The 26,211-nt window shown below is 42.2% G+C and overlaps 1 protein-coding gene across 1 annotated transcript; it reads left to right on the top strand.

The window, feature by feature from the left end:
- The first annotated feature begins 11,164 nt into the window (after nt 1-11,164).
- Nucleotides 11,165-12,136, top strand: LOC125537786 (SHOOT GRAVITROPISM-like protein). Its single transcript, XM_048701095.2, has one exon. It carries the CDS (start codon nt 11,401-11,403, stop codon nt 11,941-11,943), a length of 543 nt encoding a protein of 180 aa, XP_048557052.1. The 5' UTR covers nt 11,165-11,400; the 3' UTR covers nt 11,944-12,136.
- The last annotated feature ends 14,075 nt before the right edge of the window (nt 12,137-26,211 follow it).

The raw sequence follows: 26,211 nt of genomic DNA, 5'->3' as shown, positions 1-26,211 counted from the left end.
ATCGAACGAATACCAAATTCACATGACTACTTATAGCAAGACTTCTCCCATGTCCTCAGGAACAAACGTAACTACTCACAAAGCATATTCATGTTCATAATCAGAGGGGTATTAATATGCATAATGGATCTGAACATATGATCTTCCACCAAGTAAACCAACTAGCATCAACTACAAGGAGTAATCAACACTACTAGCAACCCACACGTACCATTCTGAGGTTTGGATACAAAGATTGGATACAAGAGATGAACTAGGGTTTGAGATGAGATGTTGCTGGTGAAGATGCTGATGGAGATTGACCCCCTCCCGATGAGAGGATCGTTGGTGATGACGATGGTGATGATTTCCCCCTCCCGGAGGGAAGTTTCCCCGGCAGAACAGCTCTGCCGGAGCCCTAGATTGGTTCCGCCAAGGTTCCGCCTCGTGGTGGTGGAGTTTCTTCCCGAAAGCTTGCTTGTGATTTTTCCTCGAGGAAAGATTCCATATAGCCAAAGATGGGCATCGGAGGTCCACACAGGGGGCCCACGAGGCAGGGGGCGTGCCCAGGGGGTAGGGCGCGCCCCCCACCCTCGTGGACGGTGGGTGACCCCCCTCTAGTACTTCTTTCGCCCAATATTTTTATATATTCTGAAACGTGCTCCCGTGAAGTTTCAGGACTTTTGGAGATGTGCAGAATAGGTCTCTAATATTTGCTCCTTTTCCAGCCTAGAATTCCAGCTGTCGGCATTCTCCCTCTTCATGTAAACCTTGTAAAATAAGAGAGAATAGGCATAAGTATTGTGACATAATGTGTAATAACAGCCCATAATGCAATAAATATCGATATAAAAGCATGATGCAAAATGGACGTATCAGCCACCGTTCATAATTTTTTCATACATGTCACTCTTGATTCATTGCATATCCCGGTACACCGTCAGAGGCATTCACATAGAGTCATATTTTGTTCTAAGTATTGAGTTGTAATTCTTGAGTTGTAAGTAAAAACAAGTGTGATGATCATCATTATTAGAGCATTGTCCCAGTGAGGAAAGGATGATGGAGACTATGATTCCCCCACAAGTTGGGATGAGACTCCGAACGAAAAATAACAAAAAAGGCCAAAATAAAAAAAATAGAAAGAAGGCCCAAATAAAAAAATGAGAGAAAAAGAGAGAATGGACAATGTTACTATCCTTTTTCCACACTTGTGCTTCAAAGTAGCAACATGATCTTCATGATAGAGAGTCTCCTATGTTGTCACTTTCATAAACTAGTGGGAATTTTACATTATAGAACTTGGCTTGTATATTCCAATGATGGGCTTCCTCAAATTGCCCTAGGTCTTCGTGAGCAGGCAAGTTGGATGCACACCCACTTAGTTTCTTTTGTTGAGCTTTCATACACTTATAGTTCTAGTGCATCCGTTGCATGGCAATCCCTACTCACTCACATTGATATCTATTGATGGGCATCCCCATAGCCCGTTGATACACCTAGTTGATGTGAGACTATCTTCTCCTTTTTGTCTTCTCCACAACCACCATTGTATTCCACGTATAGTGCTATGTCCATGGCTCACGCTCATGTATTGCATAAAAGTTGAAAAAGTTTCAGAACATAAAAAGTATGAAGCAATTGCTTGGCTTGTCATCGGGGTTGTGCATGATTTAATATTTTGTGTGATGAAGATAGAGCATAGGCAGACTATATGATTTTGTAGGGATAACTTTCTTTGGCCATGTTATTTTGAGAAGACATGATTGCTTAGTTAGTATGCTTGAAGTATTATTATATTTATGTCAATATTAAACTTTTATCTTGAATCTTTCGGATCTGAAAATTCATGCCACAATAAAGAAAATTACATCGAGAAATAAGTTAGGAAGCATTCCACATTAAAAATTCTGTTTTTATCATTTACCTACTCGAGGACGAGCAGGAATTAAGCTTGGGGATGCTTGATACATCTCCAACGTATCTATAATTTTTGATTGTTCCATGCTATTATATATTCTGTTTTGGATGTTTAATGGGCTTATTTATACAGTTTTATATTATTTTTGGGACTAACCTATTAACCGGAGGCCCAGCCCAAATTGTTGTTTTTTTGCCTATTTTAGTGTTTCGCAGAAAAAGAATATCAAATGGAGTCCAAACGGAATGAAACCTCCGGGAGCGTGATTTTTGGAGCAAACGTGATCCAGAGGACTTGGAGTGGACGTCAAGCAACCAACGAGGAATCCACGAGGCAGGGGGGCGCGCCCTCCACCCTCGTGGGCCCCTCGTGGCTCCACCGACATAATTCTTCCTCCTATATATACATACGTACCCTGAAAACATTGGAGAGCACCACGAAAACCTAATTCCACCGCCGCAACCTTCTGTACCCGTGAGATCCCATCTTGGGGCCTTTACCGGCACTCCGCCAGAGGGGGCATTGATCACAGAGGGCTTCTACATCAACACCAAAGCCTCTCTGATGATGTGTGAGTAGTTTACCTCAGACCTTCGGGTCCATAGTTATTAGCTAGATGGCTTCTTCTATCTCTTTGGATCTCAATACAAAGTTCTCATCGATTCTCTTGGAGATCTATTCGATGTAATCTTCTTTTGCGGTGTGTTTGTCGAGATCCAATGAATTGTGGTTTTATGATCAAGATTATCTATGAACAATATTTGAATCTTCTCTGAATTCTTTGATGTATGATTGGTTATCTTTGCAAGTCTCTTTGAATTATCAGTTTGGTTTGGCCTACTAGATTGATCTTTCTTGCAATGGGAGAAGTGCTTAGCTTTGGGTTCAATCTTGCGGTGCTCGATCCCAGTGACAGTAGGGGAAATGACATGTATTGTATTGTTGCCATCGAGGATAAAAAGATGGGGTTTATATCATATTGCATGAGTTTATCCCTCTACATCATGTCATCTTGCTTAAAGCGTTACTCCGTTCTTATGAACTTAATACTCTAGATGCATGTTGGATAGCGGTCGATGTGTGGAGTAATAGTAGTAGATGCAGACAGGAGTCGGTCTAATTGTCACAGACGTGATGCCTATATACATGATCATACCTAGATATTCTCATAACTATGCTCAATTCTATCAATTGCTTGACAGTAATTTGTTCACCCACCGTAATACTTATGCTATCTTGAGAGAAGCCACTAGTGAAACCTATGGCCCCCGGGTCTATTTTCCATCATACAAGTTTCCAATCTATTTTATTTTGCAATCTTTACTTTCAATTTATATCATAAAAATACCAAAAATATTTATCTTATTATTATTATCTCTATCATATCTCACTCTTGCAAGTGGTCATGAAGGGATTGACAACCCTTTTATCGTGTTGGTTGCGAGGTTCTTATTTGTTTGTGTAGGTACGAGGTGACTCGCGCGTGGTCTCCTACTGGATTGATACCTTGGTTCTCAAAAACTAAGGGAAATACTTACGCTGATTTGCTGCATCACCCTTTCCTCTTCAAGGGAAAACCAACGCATGCTCAAGAGGTAGCACATGACCATAAAAGATATTACTCATATAAATAGAACAACCATTATTCTGAGATTTAAATGAATAACCGTCTCGCATCAAATACGATCCAGATATAATGTTCATGCTCAACGCTAGCACCAAATAACAACTATTCAGGTTTAAGACTAATCCCGAAGGTAGATGTAGAGGTAGCGTGCCAACCGCGATCACATCAACCTTGGAACCATTTCCCACGTGCATCGTCACCTCGTCCTTAGCCAATCTTCGCTTAATCCGTAGTCCCTGTTTCGAGTTGCAGATATTAGCAACAGAACCAGTATCAAATACCCAGGTGCTACTGCGAGCATTAGTAAGGTACACATCAATAACATGTATATCACATATACCTTTGTTCACCTTGCCATCCTTCTTATCCGCCAAATACTTGGGGTAGTTCCACTTTCAGTGACCAATCCCTTTGCAGTAGAAGCACTCAGTCTCAGGCTTAGGTCCAGACTTGGGCTTCTTCACTTGAGCAGCAACTTGCTTGCCGTTCTTCTTGAAGTTCCCCTTCTTCCCTGTACCCTTTTTCTTGAAACTGGTGGTCTTGTTGACCATCAACACTTGATGCTCCTTCTTGATTTCTACCTCCGCAACCTTTAGCATCGCGGAGAGCTCAGGAATAGTCTTATCCATCCCTTGCATATTATAGTTCATCACGAAGCTCTTGTAGCTTGGTAGCAGTGATTGAAGAATTCTGTCAATGACACTATCATCCGAAAGATTAACTCCCAGTTGAATCAAGTGATTATTATACCCAGACATTTTGAGTATATGTTCACTGACAGAACTATTCTCCTCCATCTTGCAGCTGTAGAACTTATTGGAGACTTCATATCTCTCAATACGGTCATTTGCTTGAAATATTAACTTCAACTCCTGGAACATCTCATATGCTCCATGACGTTCAAAACATCATTGAAGTCCCGGTTCTAAGCCGTAAAGCATGGCACACTGAACTATCAAGTAGTCATCAGCTTTGCTCTGCCAAACGTTCATAACATCTTGGACGTATTCTTCTATGCGGCAATGAGGATAATCCTCAAGTTACGGACCCAGTCCGTGTAATTGCTACCATCATCTTTCAACTTTGCTTTCTCAAGGAACGCATTAAAATTCAATAGAACAACAGCACGGGCCATCTATCTACAACAACATAGACATGCAAAATACTATCAGGTACTAAGTTAATGATAAATTAAAGTTCAATTAATCAAATTACTTAAAAACTCCCACTTAGACAGACATCCCTCTAATCATCTAAGTGATCACGTGATCCATATCAAATAAACCATGTCCGATCATCACGTGAGATGGAGTAGTTTTCAATGGTGAACATCACTATGTTGATCATATCTACTATATGATTCACGCTCGACCTTTCGGTCTCAGTGTTCTAAGGCCATATCTGCATATGCTAGGCTCGTCAAGTTTAACCCGAGTATTCTACGTGTGCAAAACTGGCTTGCACCCGTTGTATGTGAACGTAGAGCTTATCACACCCGATCATCACGTGGTGCCTTGGCACGACGAACTTTCGCAACGGTGCATACTCAGGGAGAACACTTATACCTTGAAATTTAGTGAGAGATCATCTTACAATGCTACTGTCGATCTAAGCAAAATAAGATGCATAAAAGATAAACATCACATGCAATCAATATAAGTGATATGATATCGCCATAATCATATTGTGCCTTTGATCTCCATCTCCAAAGCACCGTCATGATCACCATCGTCACCGGCGTGACACCTTGATCTCCATCGTAGCATCGTTGTCGTCTCGCCAACTATTGCTTCTATGACTATCGTTGCCGCTTAGTGATAAAGTAAAGCAATTACATGGCGATTGCATTTCATACAATAAAGCGACAACCATATGGCTCCTGCCAGTTGCCGATAACTCGGTTACAAAACATGATCATCTCATACAATAAAATTTAGCATCATGTCTTTACCATATCACATCACAACATGCCCTGCAAAAACAAGTTAGACGTCCTCTACTTTGTTGTTGCAAGTTTTACGTGGCTGCTACGGGCTTAGCAAGAACCGTTCTTACCTACGCATCAAAAACCACAACACGGTATAGTGATTGCTTTTTGATCTTAAGAAAGAACCCTGTTCATTGAATCCGATTCAACTAAAGCTGGAGAAACAGACACCCACTAGCCACCTTTGTGCGAAGCACGTCGGTAGAACCAGTCTCGCATAAGCGTACGTGTAATGTCGGTCTGGGCCGCTTCATCGAACAATGCCGCTGAATCAAGAATCAACTAGTGACGGCAAGCAATATGTATATACCCACGCCCACAACTCCTTTGTGTTCTACTCGTGCATACAACATCTATGCATAAACCTGGCTCTGATACCACTGTTGGGGAACGTAGTAATTTTAAAAAAATTCCTACACACACGCAAGATCATGGTGATGCATATCAACGAGAGGGGAGAGTGTTGCCCATGTACCCTCATAGACCGTAAGAGGAAGCGTTATGACAACGCGGTCGATGTAGTCGTACGTCTTCATGATCGACCGATCCTAGTACCGAATGTACGGCACCTCCGTGATCTGCACACGTTCAGCTCGGTGACGTCCCATGAACTCATGATCCAGTAGAGCTTCGAGGGAGAGTTCCGTCAGCACGACGGCATGATGACGGTGTTGATGAAGCTACCGACGCAGGGCTTCGGCTGGGCTTCGGCTAAGCACCGCTACGATATGACCGAGGTGGATTATGGTGGAGGGGGGCACCGCACACGGCTAAAAGATCAATGATCAACTTGTGTGTCTCTGTGGTGCCCCCTGCCCCTGTATATAAAGGAGCAAGGGGGGAGGCCGGCCGGCCATAGGAGGGCGCGCCAAGAGGAGGAGTCCTCCTCCTAGTGGGAGTAGGACTCCCCTTTCCTAGTCCCACTAGGAGGGGGGAAGGAAGGAGTGGGAGAGGGGAAAGGCAAGGGGGGCGCCCCCTTCCTTGTCCTATTCGGACTCAAGGGTAGGGGGCACGCGGCCTGCCCTGGCTGGCCCCTCTCTCTCTCCACTAGGTCCCATCAAGGCCCGTTAGCCCCCGGGGGGTTCCGGTAACCCCTCCGGCACTCCGGTTTTCTCCGAGATCACCCAAAACCCTTTCGGTGTCCGAATATAGCCGTCCAATATATCAATCTTTATGTCTCAACCATTTCAAGACTCCTCGTCATGTCCGTGATCACATCCGGGGCTCCGAACTACCCTCGGTACATCAAAACACATAAACTCATAATACCGATCGTCACCGAACGTTAAGCATGCAGACCCTACGGGTTCGAGAACTATGTAGACATGACCGAGACTCATCTCCGGTCAATAACCAATAGCGGAACCTGGATGCTCATATTGGTTCCTACATATTCTACAAAGATCTTTATCGGTTAAATCGCATAACAACATGCGTTGTTCCCTTTGTCATTGGTATGTTACTTGCCCGAGATTCGATCGTCGGTATCTCAATACCTAGTTCAATCTATTTATCGGCAAGTCTCCTTACTCGTTCCGTAATACATCACCCCGCAACTAACTCATTAGTTGCATTGCTTGCAAGGCTTATAGTGATGTGAATTGCCGAGAGGGCCCAGAGATACCTCTCCGACAATCGGAGTGACAAATCCTAATCTCGGTCTATGCCAACTCAACAAGTACCATTGGAGACACCTGTAGAGCACCTTTATAATCACCCAGTTACATTGTGACGTTTGGTAGCACACAAAGTGTTCCTCCGGTATTCGGGAGTTGCATAATCTCATAGTCACAGGAACATGTATAAGTCATGAAGAAAGCAATAGCAATATACTAAACAATCAAATGCTAAGCTAACGGAATGGGTCAAGTCAATCACATCATTCTCTAATGATGTGATCCGTTAATCAAATGACAACTCATGTCTATGGTTAGGAAACTTAACCATCTTTGATTGAATGAGCTAGTCAAGTAGAGGCATACTAGTGACACTTTGTTTGTCTATGTATTCACACATGTACTAAGTATCCGGTTAATATAATTCTAGCATGAATAATAAGCATTTATCATGATATATGGAAATATAAATAACAACTTTATTATTGCCTCTAGGGCATATTTCCTTTAGGTATCGGAGTATCAGTTAGCACAGTTATATTTTTGGGGTTAAATTCCGTCATTAAGTTGGTCAGGTGCCACCTAACCAGGCTTTTCCAGTGCAACCACATTTGCCTTTATGGGAAGGCCCTAATGCGATGCTATTGTTGTGTCTCTCGCCGGTGCCTCCAACGAGGGAAAGTTATGGGCACGCACTACCCTGATCAGGTAGGCGGCCATAAGCTTTGTGTGCTCGTAGTTGTTGTTAGGCGCCTTTTTGTCCTTGTTTGGGACCGTTTTTGTTTTGCCACGACGGTGGCCGTTGATGCCTTTGGTAGGCACGGGGCCACCCAGGACTGAACCCAACGGGGGTGTTGGTCGGAGTGGCTAGGAGAGTGTCATGGTAGTAGATCGGTTTTGTCGGAATGCCGTTGGTCCACCCAAATGGGAGTGCGAGGCCATGGATTCCGTGGTGTGGGTAAAGTGTGCTACCTCTGCAGAGTGTGTGTATTTAATCTATCGATAGTCGCGTCCTCGGTCATGGGCACAAGTTTGTACTAGGTCACACCATTCGATCAACACTCACATGACGGAATGACTTTAGATGAGTTATATGTTGATATGTTATGAGCAGTAACAGTTTTGCAGGATGTTGATGATGATGTTGGGATGATCTCAAGGATGATCATTCAGTTTGTGATGTGGTCACGAGGTGATCAGGTAGATCACGAGGTGATCGAGATGGTATATTGCTTGGCCAATTAGCCAAGCGTGAGAGGGTTCATTGAGATTAAGATGTTGGTTTATCAGCATTGTAGTAGTTTCATATCATGCTTAAGCAGTTGCTTTCATATCATAGTAGTCATTAATTAACCTGCTTAATGCTATGTTATTGTCTTGCCTTGATGCTTTTGGTTGTCGTGAGCTTGCAAGTACATTCAATGTACTGACCTGGCGTGTCATGCTAGATTGCAGGTGATGCAGTGATTGGTTGATTGCGTGTCGAGGTTTCCGTGTGTGCGAGCTAGATCGTGTCCCAGCCAGAGTCCCTGCGGAGGGGAGTTCACCACCTTCGTCGTTGCTCCGCTACTAGAAGTATTCCACTGCTACGAGTTGTTCCGCTGCTAGCATAGAGCAAGTGTAGTATCGCAGGCGTAGTGTCCCTGTGCTGATGTGATCTTTTGTAACATCTGACCCTTGTATTATTATTCTTGTAATAAGAGTTTATTTGTTCTATGTCAAGCAGCGTCGTATTCCAGAGAATTCTCGATCTCTGGGCTGGAATACGGGGCGTTCCGGTTTCTCTGAGTCGTGGTGCCACAACATGTCCTGGTGGTGAACGTGGTATGTGGAATATTGTATGGCGTGGCTTGGTTCCTCCTAAGATGAAAGTTTTTGCATGGAAGGTAATTACTGGTACACTAGCAACTAACTTAGAGAGGAATCGACGTCATATTGGTACAAGGGCAACATGTGGAATGTGTGGGCGAGAAGATGAATCGTCATTTCATGCTTTACTAGTCTGTCCTAACGCGGCAAGCTTATGGGACGCGATGAAGGACCGTTGGCCATTGCCGAACAGGTATGATATTGCATGTACGGGTGATGAATGGTTTCTTCACTTGCTTGCTGGTCAGCAGAGCAATGTCCAGGACATGATTATTATGGCGATCTGGAGGGTTTGGCATTTATGTATTGAAGTCATGCATGCCAAATCTATTCCACCGCGGAGGTGTCTTGTGATTATCTATGCAGCTATCTTAACTCTTTGCTACAAGTAGGCTGTATGGGTGTGGAAGAGGTGATCAAAGGTAAAGCTCCAAATGTTGATGGAACTAGTGATTGAGAAAACTCGGTCATCATCGCCATGCCTTCCTTGGTCGGCTCCTCCGCCGGGCTAGGTAGCTCTCTCTGTTGATGGTTCTTATTGTGCGGAAAACGGAGCTGCAGGATCAGGTATGGTTTTACGTGATGGCAAGGGTGATGTTATTTTTGCGGCTTACCGACTCGTTTATCACTGTAATGAGGCGCTGGAAACGGGGTTACATGCGATTATGGAAGGAGTAAGTCTCGCAATTCAACGGTCGAATCGACCAGTTCAGCTACAATCTGTTTGTTTGGCGGCTTTGTCAGCACTGTCTAATGATTCACTGGACAGATCAGCATATGGTCATCTCTTGGCTGAAATCAAAGGTTTACTAGAGAATAGGGTGTTTGTTCGTGTTCAAGTTTCTCGTGATCAAAACAAAGTTGCACATTGCTTAGCAAATTATGGTAGATCTGGGGATAGCACTGCGTGCTGGCTTAACCAATCCCCTTCTTTTATTTCTGAACTTGTTGCTAAGAATTGTAATTCTGTAAGTTTGGAACACCCTGTTTCCATCGCAAAAAAAAAGCTCTGATATCGGACTACATCTGAGGTGACTAAAACTACCACGCTCACTGAAAATATTGAAGGAGTATGGCCGAGCCACGTCGCTCATACCACGAAACTGCACAACCGCCACCATCGGGGCGCCGCACCAAGCAGAAATCCGCCCGCGCATGATCAGATCAACACCACTCTACCCCCGGTACGATGACTGTCAGGGTGAAGATTGGCGTCGTGATCTCCTTGTCGGGGGAACGGAAGAATCCCGCCACCACCAGCACGGTGCAAGCAATGCCCGGTTGCGCCCTCGGGCGGCGGCGTGGGAAGGAGGGACGGGAGGTGACCTGCCTCTGGCGGCAGCTAGGGTTTCTCCGTGGGCGTCCGCGGGGCTACAGGGAAGTCGGGACGTCCTGTTGTCTTGTAGCTAGTTCTTTTTAAAGGTGATGAGGATGGAGTCAATAAGACAATAACAATCCAGGCATTGATTAACGATCCCAATACGCAAGGCAGTAAGCAGAGCTGCAAAAGAGAAAAGCGGGATTAAGCGAAGGTCCAACGAAGAAGCCCGATCGGGTGTAGGCGAATAGTTTTTGCACCCTTCTTTTTCGATGGATCCCTTTGTTCTTTTCATTTTTACAGAGCGGACAGAGGCAGGCCTACCATAAAGGCGTGGACGCGCCCCATGAAAGAAAACTAAACATGTGCATGCACGTCGAGAATTATTGTGGCGTTGCCAACCCGTAAAGCGCGAGGCATGCAGCATGTGGAACAAAAGCAGCCATGAAAGAACGTCCTGAGCTCCCTCCCTATGCCCCATCGCAGATTTGGCCGGCGGCATCGATCCCTTCCCTGCCTTCCTTCCTTGAGGCCACCAAACCAAACCTCCCCGCGGGTGGCGTCTAGTACGTGGTACCCCTACTCGTATCGCCGTACGCATGGCAAACCGAAAGAAGAAAATTCTGAATTGCGTCCAGGAGATACAAGAGGGTTTGCAGACAGAGACGCAGCTGCCTGCATTGCATCGACGAGAGATGTGGTATTTCCTTGTGGTCCACACAAGGCAGCTGCTGCGGGCTGAAACCGAGGAGGGCGAGGGAGGGAGGGAGGGGTACTACGTCCTCTCCTCGTGGCACGGACAAACATATGTCCCCCCCATGCGCAGAGTGCACAAAGCCACACTGCCGTGCCTAGTGCTGCAGATGACGCCAGGGGCGTTCCGGTAAAAGCGCACGCTGCCTAGATGCTCCTTGCTTTCGCTCGCTCGCTCGATCGGAGGATGTATAAACACCCATATATAGTAATCCCATACGCAGCGTAACGCATAACACCTAACTAAGCTAGGCTAACAAGCCAAAGCACAACGCGGGGAAGCAGGCGGGAGAGAGGGAGGTATACCTCGCTGCTTGGCCTCGATCTTCCATGGAGGAGCAAGGGGAGAGGGGGCTCCAGCTGCTGCTCCCCGCAGCCGCTGCTCGGGTGCTCCGGGAAGCGCCGGCCAGCGCCGCCACCGACCACCAGCAGCTGGACCTCGACCTGTCCATGAGCATTGGGCCGAGGCAGCAGCAGCTGCAGCTGCCACGGCCGGCGCCGCCGACTCCACCGGCGAACGAGAGCAGGAGAGCGGCGGCGACTGTGGCCGCCAGCGCTGCGACGGCGAGGCAGCTGCAGCAGCAGCAGGTGACGGTGGACGTCGGCGCCGTGAAGCAGCAGACGGCGGAGCAGGCGCGGATGGCGTCGGCGGAGCGCGCCTACGCGGAGCGCGTCCGGGAGCTGGCCAAGCGGGAGCTGGAGCTCGCCGAGAGGGAGTTCGCGCGCGCCAGGATGATCTGGGAGCGTGCCCGCGAGGAGGTGGAGCGGGTGGAGCGGATGAAGCAGATCGCCGCCAGGCGGCTCGGCTCCGCCGCGTCCGCCGCCGCGCTCGAGATCACCTGCCACGCCTGCATGCAGCGCTTCCATCCTTAATTAGGTCGACATGGTCGGTCGGAGATCGATGCTTCCTGCTCGCCATTGCTAGCTGTAACTCTCTCTCTCTCTCTCTCTCTATCTTTCTATCTCTCGTATCTCCTGTCTTGTGAGTGCCAGTCACCTTCTGTTTGAGACGATAATCATCTGGTTGATGCATGCAGCAAGGAAGCGGTTATTCCTCCTTACTCTATACATCGGGTGTACATGCTTAATTAGTTTTTTATTATGGAATGAGGGCGCATGCTTAATCGCAGCAGACTGCCTTATAATAAAGAAACAAGGGAGTAAACAACTGATGAGTTCAGAAACCAAACTAATTGTATATAATGCCAAGAAAAGCAGATTAACTGAATTAAAGAGTATATTTTCTCTCTTTGCTAGACAGAGGTTGGACGGATCCCTCTGTACTGTACTGTTGAGCTAGTGCGGTGACAGCAGTAGGTCTGACAAAAAATTAATATTGGCCATCAAGTTTGGATGATTTCAGCTCCTTTGGACATGCATGCTAGTGGACTGCCTCTCCTTCTCCTAGATGAACAAGGAAGATCAGGCAAGAAGCCAGATTTCATCCTGGTCAGCATGCAAACTGGTCTCAGGCACCTTAAATTGTTCACTGCGCTGCGTGTATGGCTACTCATAATGGCTCAACAGTGGGGAGAAAAGCAGAATGATGCCATACACAGAGAGACTGCAGTTGTGTTTGTTGGGTTATGTTTGTTTATGTCAGCAAAACGCAAGCTGACGCGCCGGGCTTTGACACCAATATATATACATGTGTATATACAGATACAGATACAGGTTTGCAGGAGGCGACCAGGTAGCCTGCCCGAACAGTGCCAGGTAAAGGATGGGAGTTGCAGGGCGCTGCAGGGATTGTACCCTGCCTGCACAGCCGACGCCGTTCAGTCATCGTCACCGATCCGAAAAATACGGTGACCACGACGGATGAGCCCCATGGTTTCAGAGAGAAATAAAAGTGCCGTAAATTCCTGTACGAATGCAGATGAGCCTGCAGGCAGTGGCAGCCAGCCAATGCCTGGATCGAATAAATCATATGAATTCTTTTTTTTAACTGAATCATATGAATTCTTGTTGGAATCAGGAGCGTATGCTAGCTTTGATCTTTGATCATCTTAACCTCTGCATTTCCAGTGATCTGCTCCCTCACCTTGGTCGATTATGGAAGTATGGATAAGCTTGCAGCATGTGATTTCAAGGGAGGAAAATATTTCTTCTCAAAAAAGGGAGGAAAATATTTATCATGGTTGGCATTTTTCTTGCTTGTAAGACTAATTTAATTTGCACATGAGAATAGAGCAACTGAACTAGCTAGCTGGCTAGGTGTGTACTTGAATCTCTCAGCTGTCATCGCTAGGTCATCCACCATGAGCACATCTTCTCCCTGGACCAAGCAGCTCCCAGGCAAAAGGAGCCCCAGACAAAAGTTACCGGTGTTCATTGCACAGGCTCCTCCCCTACAAGCCAGGGATACAAACTTTTTTCAGAAGGTACCGCAGCGTAACGTCAGGAAAACATCATGAAATGCTACTGTAAAATCACATCCATGTTATATTTCTCTTGCTACTTTTTCACCCCGGCCGGCCATCTTTTCTCTACAAAGATTGCTGAATCATTCCCCCAGGCATGACAACATTATTGTCCTTATCATTGATGCAGTGCAAGTTTCTCCACAAGGCTAACTATATTATCCATCTCAAGGGGGGGAAAACTACTACGTATTATAGAACAAGACAGTCTACACTCCTTAGTCAAAACCATCCAAAACCCGGTTATTTTTTTAATTAAGTGGTGTTCAAAACTTCAAATTGGTACACGACCGATTCCATGGTTCAGAGTCAAACAGAGCATCATAGTTCAGGGTCTAGGATGGCCTTCTTTCCTTTTGTTAAATGACTGCACACAGTTATGCTGACTATAAGAGTACAAAACCTTACTTTAACACACTTCGCAAACTTTTGTGATCGTGCAGCAAATTAAATGTCGAAAACAGAAGGAGAAAAGACAAATTGAATTTGAGCTTAAAATATAATTTGGGTTTGATGTACTTCTTTTGCCAATGAAGATGTGTTTGATGAATCAAGAACTGCATTCTCATATGTGTATGGAAGAATTGCATGGTTATTCGGTACCTGAACAGGAGAGTTTCAAGTTGTCACCAACTGAAAATTTTCACCGATATAGCGCCATCCTTTAATACTACATGTTTTTTTCTTCGAAAAGGAGGTTAATATTTCATTCATGTTGGAATGGAAAACATAACAGCAGTTTCAGTATAATCACCATCAACCGATTCTTGAAACGCTGTGTTAATTTCTTACCCTGCAAAAAAAATGGAAATGGAACTGTTCATCGCCAAGGTATACGACGATACAGTTAGATTCTCCGTGTCAGCCCTTCCATGTAAGTCCAGAATCAGTGATCATGAACAATAAGGAATATATATTCAAGGGAACCATGACAACTCATATGATCCAAAACTAGGAATTCTCCACACAGAAGCAAACAGATGATCACTCACTAGCATGGAGCTATCCGCCTACAACCCCTGAAAAGACAAAGGAAAAGAAACAAAGAAGAAGCTGAAAAAGACTGGATTCAGATTGACATGAACAGATACATACATCGATGCATGATGCTGCATAGTGAAGCACAGATGCGGCTCTCATGGTCAAGGGGACGACATGATTTGTATATATCCCATTTCACAGGAGGCTTCCGAAAGTACATCTTCCAGAGCGGCGATGTACGTTTTAACATGCAAGAACAATCCGAGGGCAGCGTACAGGGACCATCAGTAAAATAAAAAATAGTAAAAATAATTTTAAAAAAATATTTGAACTTTTTTGGCACCAAAAATGCGCAACTTTTCTTGGCTTCTGCAATTTTATGGTGATATGACATCAGAGGAGCTGTGGACAGAAAAAAAAACAAGACTTGGAATTTTGTGGGAGGTTCAAAATTTTCTTCTTTTTTTCTGCCGGGAGCTCCCCCAATGTCACATTATCAATTTTGCACGCACATATAAAACTTGTTCGTATATAATGTGCAAAATTCAGATTAAAAAATATTTTTACTATTTTATTTGGATTTAATGTTCATTCAGGAGCGGATGAGCTCGTGATCAGCTACGGATTTTCGGAACAATGAGGGCAGCATTTTAGTGCAAGCGAATAAAAAGAAAAGATAGCAATGTACGCTGCTGATGAGAGCGACATGGCATGTAATCAGTGTGGCGAGAGGTGCAGGATTCGCTTGACGATGAACAGAGGAAACCGCGGTGACCACCCGCAGGCCCGCCACGCATGTGCTGGTGCATGAGCTTTGCACCAAACAATGTGTCGGCCCACGGGGCCCATGTAGCATGTGCGATGCAGGTTCAAGCAAGCCCTCGAGAGGCTAGCTAACCCACATGGAGACAAGCAAGACCATGAGCTAACCAGTGGACGTGGGAACTGAACCGGTAGCCCTCGATTGGTTAATCAGGAACCGTATGAAGAGAATCCCAAGTTGAGTGAGTCCCATGAATGCACAAGCTTGAGGTGACGGATCAACCACTGCTCCTGGCAAAGAGATGGCGACACAAAGGGCTTCATGATCACTGTAAAGTGATAATGTGCTGATGAGGTCCTTGAAGCCGGGCAGAGCGCACCGGTGATAACATGGGATGTGTGTCGTGTAAACTGCAGACCGCAGCATAGCTTGGAAGGGCACAGAGGTGGTCTTCGGTAAAGTGTGGTGACCACCCATCAACAATTTATTCGGAGAGGACTAAAAATAACAGATTTTACTGTGAATAGTGGCGTAATTTGAACGATGTTTAAACTCGCGCACTTAATGTTGCATAGCTGAATAGACGCTTTTAGAAGCTGAATAGATTACATGCATACACCTTTCATCTCCTAGACTCTTTGCTAATCCTATACTTCACTAACACCCTGTGACGCACCCATACGATATGATACATGGACTGAGACACGGCTATACAACGATACGTCGAGTACCTCATTTGTTGCATATGTCTCTGTTCAAGTCCTGAAAGATCATCAATGCCCCCAACCATCGTGGTGTTTGCAAAAGGCCAAAATACAGCATAAGCTAGTACTCTCTCTGTTCCTAAATATATTTTTTTTAGAGATTTCAAGTGGACTACATATTTTAGAGTGTAGATTCACTCATTTTACTCCGTATGTAGTCACTTGTTTAAATCTCTAGAAAGACAAATATTTAGGAATGAAGGGAGTACGTAATATTAAACACTTTAGCTATATGGAAGTCGCCTGAATTTTAAACATGGGTCAGTCAATTTCTTGGCCATTGATTCTTGTTCTGAGATTCATGCTGATTTTTATTTCTGAATTGTTTTGTGAGCTGTTTGGACTGACCACATATTCAGCTCAGTTGGTATTCCACTGGGTTGAAGCCCATTAGGTGTACCACCCAGCCCACCTCTTTCCCTTTCTTTTTTTCTTTCTGTTTTTATGTGTTCTTCTTTTGTTATTTGTTTTTCTTCATATTTTTTCTTCTTTTGTACATATTTTTGGGATGTTGGGTAAGTGTAAATAAATGTACACACAATATAATATGTGATATGTGCGAAAATTGCACTATTACATGATTGTTGTTTGCATACTACAAAAGTACAATTTTAGTGTCAAGTTGTGCATAATTTTTTTAATTTTTTTCATTATATTTATTCTAAAGTGAAATACCAATGGTACTAATTCATTGTTTCTTATATAACTTTCTTATTTAAATTTTTATTTAGTTTTATTTCCTTTTCTTTTTCTTAAAGGGTATTGTCGATGTCACTAATTCAATTTTCTTTATACAACTTCATTATTTTTATTTTTATTCGGTTATTATTTTTATTTTCATTCATTTTAAGGGTAATATCAATGCCACTACTTCATTCTTTCTTAGGAAATTCCTTTTTTTAATCCACAATCGTATACTTATTTCTGCATATTATAGAAAACTGCAATTTTTAAATATATTATGTGCAAATTTTGTCATTGTTTTTTTAGTTTATTGTTTCTTAAAAGGTAATACCAATGTTCATTCTTCTTTACAAAAGTTTATTATTTTGATTTTGATTTAGTTTTATTTTATTATCTTTCTTCTTAAAGGGTAATACCAATGCCACTCATTCATTCTTCCTTGGAAAACCTTATTGTTTTCATTTTATTTACTTTTTTCTTAAAGAGTAATACCAATGCCAGTAATGCTCTATTTCTTGGAAACTTTGGTGTTTTAATTATTTTTGTTTTATTTTATTTCATCTCTTCTTTAATGATAACACCAATGTCACAAATTCATATCTTTTAGGATACTTCCTTTTTCATGGAAATTGCACTATTATATTCTTATTCTTGCATATTATCAAAATACACAATTTCTATATTAATTGTTCACAATTTTTTAATTTTTTTATTTATTATTTTATTTCTTGGTAAAGGGTAAACCAATGACGCTAATTCATTCTTTCTTTTAGAACTTCAATGTTTTGATTTTTTTTTCAGTTTTATTTCATTTTATTTCTTCTTTAAGGGTAATACCAATAAAACTAATTCATTCCTAATTAGAAAACTTTTTTTTCAAAATTTTACTATTATATAATTATTTTGCATGTTATTTAAAAGCACAATTTCTGTGCAAAATGTGTGCAAATTTTGCCATTATTTGTATTTTTTCCTTTCTTTCTTCTTAAATGGTAATACCGATGAAACTAATTCGGTATTCCTTAGAAAACTTGGTTATTTTGATTATGTTTTATTTTTATTTATTTTTATTTTTCTTGAAGGGTAATACCAATTACATTAATTCATTCCTTCTTAGGAAACTTTCTTTATGTGAATATTTTACAATTATTCGTTTATTCTTTCATATTGTAAAAAGCATAGTTTTGGGGTAAATTGTGTGTAAATTTGACATTTTTCTTTCTTAAAAGGTAGTTCCATTACCAGTAATTGATTTTTTCTTAGGAAACTTCATTATTCTCATTTGTACAAGTAGAGACGCCATGGATCGAATACCAATGACACTAATTCATTATTTCTTTAGAGAACTTCATTTAAAAAACACAATCCACTATTATATGTTTTTACTTGCATATTATAACAAAGCGCAATTCCTGTGTAAATTGTGTGTAGGTTTTTTCTTTTTGGATTTAGTTTTTGTTCATTTTATTTCTTTTTTAAGGGTAATGTCAATGCAGCTAGTTCACCCTTTCTTAAAAAAACTTGATTTTTTTTTCCTTTAGAAAAGGTAGTGTCAATGCCACTAATTTATTGTTGCTTAGAAAACTTCATTATTTTACTTTTGCTTTACTTATTTTTCATTGTGTTTCTTCTGAAAGGGTAATAACAATGCCACTAATTCATTCTTTTTTAGAAAAGTTCATTACTTTGTTTTGGTTTTAGTTTTTATTTCATTTTTCTTTCTACTGAAAGGGTAATACCAATTCCACTAATTCATTTTTACTTAGAAAACTTTATTATTTTAATATTATTTTATTGTTTTATTTTATTTATTCTTGAATGGTAATACAAAAGCCACTAATTCATTTCTTCTTAGGACACTTCACTTTTCTGCAAAAAATCCGCTATTATATGCTTATTCTTTCGTATTTACAATCTAATAGTGCAATTTTCTTCATCTCTAATCTAATATTTTGTGAGACATATTTTATTGTTATTGTCGGTAGCAGCTTAAAGGTGAAGAATGTTTGTGCGGTGCCTTTATCAGAACGATTGGTCCCCAATTCGAGTCCGAAGTTTTGTTGCTTTCATAAGAATATTTTGAATATTCAGTATGGCATGTGTAACTTACCGAAATAATTCTAATAGTAAGCTGTCTAGTGTGATGATTTTACTAGAGATAAATGAGTTAGAAATATGGGTTTAAATACACTCTTCTCTCCCTTCAAAATGATATATATGTATGTATATCTATATGTACATGTGTGTGTATACATGTATTGTCTGCATGTCTATATAAATAAGTATACATGTGTGAGATTGCACATATAGTAACTTTTTTTTTGAGGGGTTGCACTTATAGTAACTAATTATTGCATGCAAATATGTGTGAGAATGCTATCTTTTAGCCACATACAAAGGCTTTTTTTTAGCATCTTCCACATTTTTCTTTTCCACATACAAAGGCTTGGTCAACAATATGCTAGAGCAGCCCGTACTGGACTGAGCAGCCCGTAGTCAACAATTCGCAGTCACATGTTTTTTTTAGGTAAAAACCCCCTCATATATATTAACCCAGAATGTTCAGGGGGATAGTTACAAGGTCATGTGGGGTGCCAAACCACACATGGCGACCAAAATCAAGGGAAATAGCATATCTAGCTAGCAGATGAGCCTCGAAATTACTCTTCCTACTCTCAAAACGGAACCTGCAGGCCTCAAACTGTTGGGGAACGTAGTAATTTCAAAATTTTCCTACGCACACGCAAGATCATGGTGATGCATAGCAACGAGAGGGGAGAGTGTTGTCCACGTACCCTCGTAGACCAAAAGCGGAAGCGTTATATCAACGCGGTTGATGTAGTCGTACGTCTTCACGATCCGACCGATCCAAGCACCATTACTCCGGCACCTTCGAGTCCTTGGCACACGTTCAGCTCGATGACGATCCCCGGGCTCCGATCCAGCAAAGCATCGGGGAGGAGTTCCGTCAGCACGACGGCGTGGTGACGCTCTTGATGTTCTACCATCGCAGGGCTTCGCCTAAGCACCGCTACAATATGACCGAGGTGGAATATGGTGGAGGGAGGCACCGCACACGGCTAAGGAACGATTACGAAGATCAACTTGTGTGTCTAGAGGTGCCCCCCTGCCCCCGTATATAAAGGAGCAAGGGGGGAGGGGGCGCGCCAAGGGGAGTCCTACTCCCTCCGGGAGTAGGACTCCCTCCTTCCTTGTTGGAGTAGGAGAAGGGGAAAGAGGGGGAGAGGAAGAAGGAAAAGGGGGCTGCGCTCCTTGTCCAATTCGGACCAGAGGGGGGCGTAGGCCTCCTTCCTTTTGGCCTCTCTCCTCTATTCCCGTATGGCCCAATAAGGCCCATATACTCCCCGGCGAATTCCCGTAACTCTCCGGTACTCCGAAAAATACCCAAATCACTCGGAACCTTTCTGAAGTCCGAATATAGTCGTCTAATATATCGATCTTTATGTCTCGACCATTTCGAGACTCCTCGTCATGTCCCCGATCTCATCCGGGACTCCGAACTCCTTCGGTACATCAAAACTCATAAACTCATACTATAACTGTCATCGAAACCTTAAGCGTGCGGACCCTACGGTTCGAGAACAATGTATACATGACCGAGACACGTCTCCGATCAATAACCAATAGCGGAAACTGGATGCTCATATTGGCTCCTACATATTCTATGAAGATCTTTATCGGTCAGACCGCATAACAACATACGCTGTTCCCTTTGTCTTCGGTATGTTACTTGCCCGAGATTCGATCGTCGGTGTCTCAATACCTAGTTCAATATCGTTACCGGCAAGTCTCTTTACTCGTTCCGTAATACATCATCTCGCAACTAACTCATTAGTTGCAATGCTTGCAAGGCTTATGTGATGTGCATTACCGGGAGGGCCCAGAGATCCCTCTCCGACAATCGGAGTGACAAATCCTAATCTCGAAATACGCCAACCCAACATGTACCTTTGGAGACACCTGTAGAGCTCCTTTATAATCACCCAGTTACGTTGTGAAGTTTGGTAGCACACAAAGTGTTCCTCCGACAAACAGGAGTTGCATAATCTCATAGTCATAGGAACATGTATAAGTCATGAAGAAAGCAATAGCAACATACTAAACGATCGGGTGCTAAGCTAATGGAATGGGTCATGTCAATCAGATCATTCATCTAATGATGTGATCCCGTTAATCAAATGACAACTCATGTCTATGGCTAGGAAACATAACCATCTTTGATCAACGAGCTAGTCAAGTAGAGGCATACTAGTGACACTCTGTTTGTCTATGTATTCACACATGTATCATGTTTCCGGTTAATACAATTCTAGCATGAATAATAAACATTTATCATGAAATAAGGAAATAAATAATAACTTTATTATTGCCTCTAGGGCATATTTCCTTCAGTCTCCCACTTGCACTACAGTCAATAATCTAGTTCACATCACCATGTGATTTAACACCAATAGTTCACATCATCATGTGATTAACACCCATAGTTCACATCGTTATGTGACCAACACTCAAAGGGTTTACTAGAGTCAATAATCTAGTTCACATCGCTATGTGATTAACACCCAAAGAGTACTAAGGTGTGATCATGTTTTGCTTGTGAGAGAAGTTTAGTCAACGGGTCTGCCATATTCAGATCCATAAGTATTTTGCAAATTTCTATGCCTACAATGCTCTGCACGGAGCTACTTTAGCTAATTGCTCCCACTTTTAATATGTATCCAGATGAAGACTTAGAGACATCCGGATCAGTGCCAAAACTTGTATCGACGTAACCCTTTTACGACGAACCTTTTGTCACCTCCATAATCGAGAAACATATCCTTATTCGACTAAGGATAATTTTGACCGCTGTCCAGTGATCTACTCCTAGATCACTATTGTACTCCCTTGTCAAAATCAGTGTAGGGTATACAATAGGTCTGGTACATAGCATGGCATACTTTATAGAACCTATGGCTGAGGCATAGGGAATGACTTTCATTCTCTTTCTATCTTCTGCCGTGGTCGGGCTTTGGGTCTTACTCAATTTCACACCTTGTAACACAGGCAAGAACTCTTTCTTTGACTGTTCCATTTAGAACTTACTTCAAAATCTTGTCAAGGTATGTACTCATTGAAAAAACTTATCAAGCGTCTTGATCTATCTCTATAGATCTTGATGCTCAATATGTAAGCAGCTTCACCGAGGTCTTTCTTTGAAAAAACTCCTTTCAAACACTCCTTTGTGCTTTACAGAATAATTCTACATTATTTCTGATCAACAATATGTCATACATATACTTATCAGAAATGTTGTAGTGCTCCCACTCACTTTCTTGTAAATACAGGCTTCACCGCAAGTCTGTATAAAACTATATGCTTTGATCAACTTATCAAAGTGTATATTCCAACTCCGAGATACTTGTACCAGTCCATAGATGGATTGCTGGAGCTTACATATTTTGTTAGCACCTTTAGGATTTGACAAAACCTTCTGGTTGCATCATATACAACTCTTTTTTAAGAAATCCATTAAGGATTGCAGTTTTGTTATCCATTTGCCAGATTTCATAAAATGCGGCAATTGCTAACATGATTCGGACAGACTTTAAGCATCGATACGAGTGAGAAAATCTCATCGTAGTCAACACCTTGAACTTGTCGAAAACCTTTTGCGACAATTCTAGCTTTGTAGATAGTAACACTACTATCAGCGTCTGTCTTCCTCTTGAAGACCCATTTATTCTCAATTGCTTGCCGATCATCGGGTAAGTCAACCAAAGTCCACACTTTGTTCTCATACATGGATCCCATCTCAGATTTCATGGCCTCAAACCATTTCGCGGAATCTGGGCTCATCATCGCTTCCTCATAGTTCGCAAGTTTGTCATGGTCTAGTAACATGACTTCCAGAACAGGATTACCGTACCACTCTGGTGCGGATCTCACTCTGGTTTACCTACGAGATTCGGTAGTAACTTGATCTGAAGTTACATGATCATCATCATTAGCTTCCTCACTAATTGGTGTAGTACTCACAAGAACAGATTCCTGTGATGAACTACTTTCCAATAAGGGAGAAGGTACAATTACCTTATCAAGTTTTACTTTCCTCCTACTCACTTCTTTCGAGAGAAACTCCTTCTCTGGAAAGGATCCATTCTTAGCAACGAATATCTTGCCTTCGGATCTGTGATAGAAGGTATACCCAACTGTCTCCTTTGGGTATCCTATGAAGACACATTTCTCCGATTTGGGTTTGAGCTTATCAGGATGAAACTTTTTCATATAAGCATCGCAACCCCAAACTTTAAGAAACGACAACTTTGGTTTCTTGCCAAACCACAGTTCAGATTGTGTCGTCTCAACGGACTTAGATGGTGCCCTTTTTAATGTGAATGCAGCTGTCTTTAATGCATAACCCCAAAAACGATAGTGGTAGATCGGTAAGAGACATCATAGATTGTACTATATCCAATAAAGTACGGTTATGACGTTCGGACGCACCATTATGCTGTGGTGTTTCCAGATGGCATGAGTTTGTGAAACTATTCCACATTGTTTTAATTGAAGACCAAACTCGTAACTCAAATATTTGTCTCCGCGATCAGATCGTAGAAACTTTATTTTCTTGTCACGATGATTTTCCACTTCACTCTGAAATTCTTTGAACTTTTTAAATGTTTCAGACTTATGTTTCATCAAGTAGATATACCCATATCTGCTCAAATCATGTGTGAAGGTCAGAAAATAATGATACCTGCTGCAAGCCTTAATATTCATCGGACCACATACATCAGTATGTATGATTTCCAACAAATTTGTTGCTTGCTTCATTGTTCCGGAGAACGGCGTTTTAGTCATCTTGCCCATAAGGCATGGTTCGCAAGCATTAAGTGATTCATAATCAAGTGATTCCAAAAGCCCATCAGCATGGAGTTTCTTCATGCGCTTTACACCAATATGATCTAAACGCAGTGCCACAAATAAGTTGCACTATCATTATTAACTTTGCATCTTTTGGTTTCAATATTATGAATATGTGTATCACTACGATCGAGATCCAACGAACTTGTTTCATTGGGTGTATGACCATCGAAGGTTTTATTCATGTAAACAGAACAACAATTATTCTCTGACTTTAATGAATAACCGTATTGCAATAAACATGATCAAATCATGTTCATGCTCAACGCAAAAACCAAATAACACTTATTTAGGTTCAACACTAATCCCGAAAGTATAGGGGAGTGTGCGATGATGATCATATCAATCTTGGAACTACTTCCAACACACATCGTCACTTCACCCTTAACTAGTCTCTGTTTATTCTGCAACTCCTGTTTCGAGTTACTACTCTTAGCAACTGAACCAGTACATCAAATACTGAGGGGTTGCTATAAACACTAGTAAAGTACACATCAATAACATGTATATCAAATATACTTTTGTTCACTTTGCCATCCTTCTTATCCACCAAATACTTGGGGCATTTCCGCTTCCAGTGACCAGTCCCTTTGCAGTAGAAGCACTTAGTCTCAGGCTTAGGACCAGACTTGGGCTTCTTCACTTGAGCAGCAACTTGCTTGCCGTTCTTCTTGAAGTTCCCCTTCTTCCCTTTTCCCTTTTCTTGAAACTAGTGGTCTTGTCTACCATCAACACTTGATGTTTTTCTTGATTTCTACCTTCGTCACTTTTAGCATCACGGAGAGCTTGGAAATTGTTTCCGTTATCCCTTGCATATTATAGTTCATCACAAAGTTCTACTAACTTGGTGATGGTGACTAGAGAATTCTGTCAATCACAATTTTATCTGGAAGATTAACTCCCACTTGATTCAAGCGATTGTAGTACCCAGACAATCTGAGCACATGCTCACTATTTGAGCGATTCTCCTCCATCTTTTAGCTATAGAACTTGTTGGAGACTTCATATCTCTCAACTAGGGTATTTGCTTGAAATATTAACTTCAACTCCTGGAACATCTCATATGGTCCATGACGTTCAAAACGTCTTTGAAGTCCCGATTCTAAGCTGTTAAGCATAGTGCACTAAACTATCAAGTAGTCATCATATTGAGCTAGCCAAACGTTCATAACGTCTGCATCTGCTCCTGCAATAGATCTGTCACCTAGCGGTGCATCAATGAAATAATTCTTCTGTGCAGCAATGAGGATAAACCTCAGATCACGGATCCAATCCGCATCATTGCTACTAACATCTTTCAACACAATTTTCTCTAGGAACATATCAAAATAAACATATGAAAGCAACAATGCGAGCTATTGATCTACAACATAGATATGCTAATACTACCAGGACTAAGTTCATGATAAATTAAAGTTCAATTAATCATATTAATTAAGAACTCCCACTTAGACAGACATCCCTCTAATCCTCTAAGTGATCACGTGATCCATATCAACTAAACCATGTCCGATCATCACGTGAGATGGAGTAGTTTCAATGGTGAACATCACTATGTTGATCATATCTACTATATGATTCACGCTCGACCACCGAGACCATATCTGTTATATGCTAGGCTCGTCAAGTTTAACCTGAGTATTCCGCGTGTGCAACTATTTTGCACCCGTTGTATTTGAACGTAGAGCCTATCACACCCGATCATCACGTGGTGTCTCAGCACGAAGAACTTTCACAACGGTGCATACTCAGGGAGAACACTTTTACTATGATAATTTAGTGAGAGATTATCTTATAATGCTACCGTCAATCAAAGCAAGATAAGATGCATAAAAGATAAACATCACATGCAATCAATATAAGTGATATGATATGGCCATCATCATCTTGTGCTTGTGATCTCCATCTTCGAAGCACCGTCATGATCGCCATCGTCACCGGCATGACACCATGATCTCCATCATCTTGATCTATATCAATGTGTCGTCACATGGTCGTCTCGCCAACAATTGCTCTTGCAACTATTGCTATCGCATAGCGATAAAGTAAAGCAATTATTGGGCACTTGCATCTTATGCAATAGAGAGACAACCATAAGGATTTTGCCAGTTGCCGATAACTTCGACAAAACATGATCATCTCATACAAAAACTTATATCTCATCACGTCTTGACCATATCACATCACAACATGCCCTGCAAAAACAAGTGAGACGTCCTCTACTTTGTTGTTGCAAATTTTACGTGGCTGCTACTGGGCTTAGCAAGAACCGTTCTTACCTACGCATCAAAACCACAACGATAGTTTGTTAAGTTGGTGTTGTTTTAACCTTCGCAAGGACCGGGCGTAGCCACACTCGGTTCAACTAAAGTTGGAGAAACTGACACCCGCCAGCCACCTGTGTGCAAAGCACGTCGGTAGAACTAGTCTCGCGTAAGCGTACGTGTAATGTCGGTCCGGGCCGCTTCATCCAACAATACCGCCGAACCAAAGTATGACATGCTGGTAAGCAGTATGACTTATATCGCCCACAACTCACTTGTGTTCTACTCGTGCATATAACATCAACACATAAAACCTGGCTCGGATGCCACTGTTG

Source organism: Triticum urartu, chromosome 2A (genome assembly GCF_056163025.1).
Source record: "Triticum urartu cultivar PI428250 chromosome 2A, HENAU_Tu73, whole genome shotgun sequence".
In the NCBI taxonomy this organism is placed as follows: domain Eukaryota; kingdom Viridiplantae; phylum Streptophyta; class Magnoliopsida; order Poales; family Poaceae; genus Triticum; species Triticum urartu.
The sequence above is the reverse complement of the archived record's forward strand: the minus strand, read 5'-3'. Positions and strand labels throughout refer to the sequence as shown.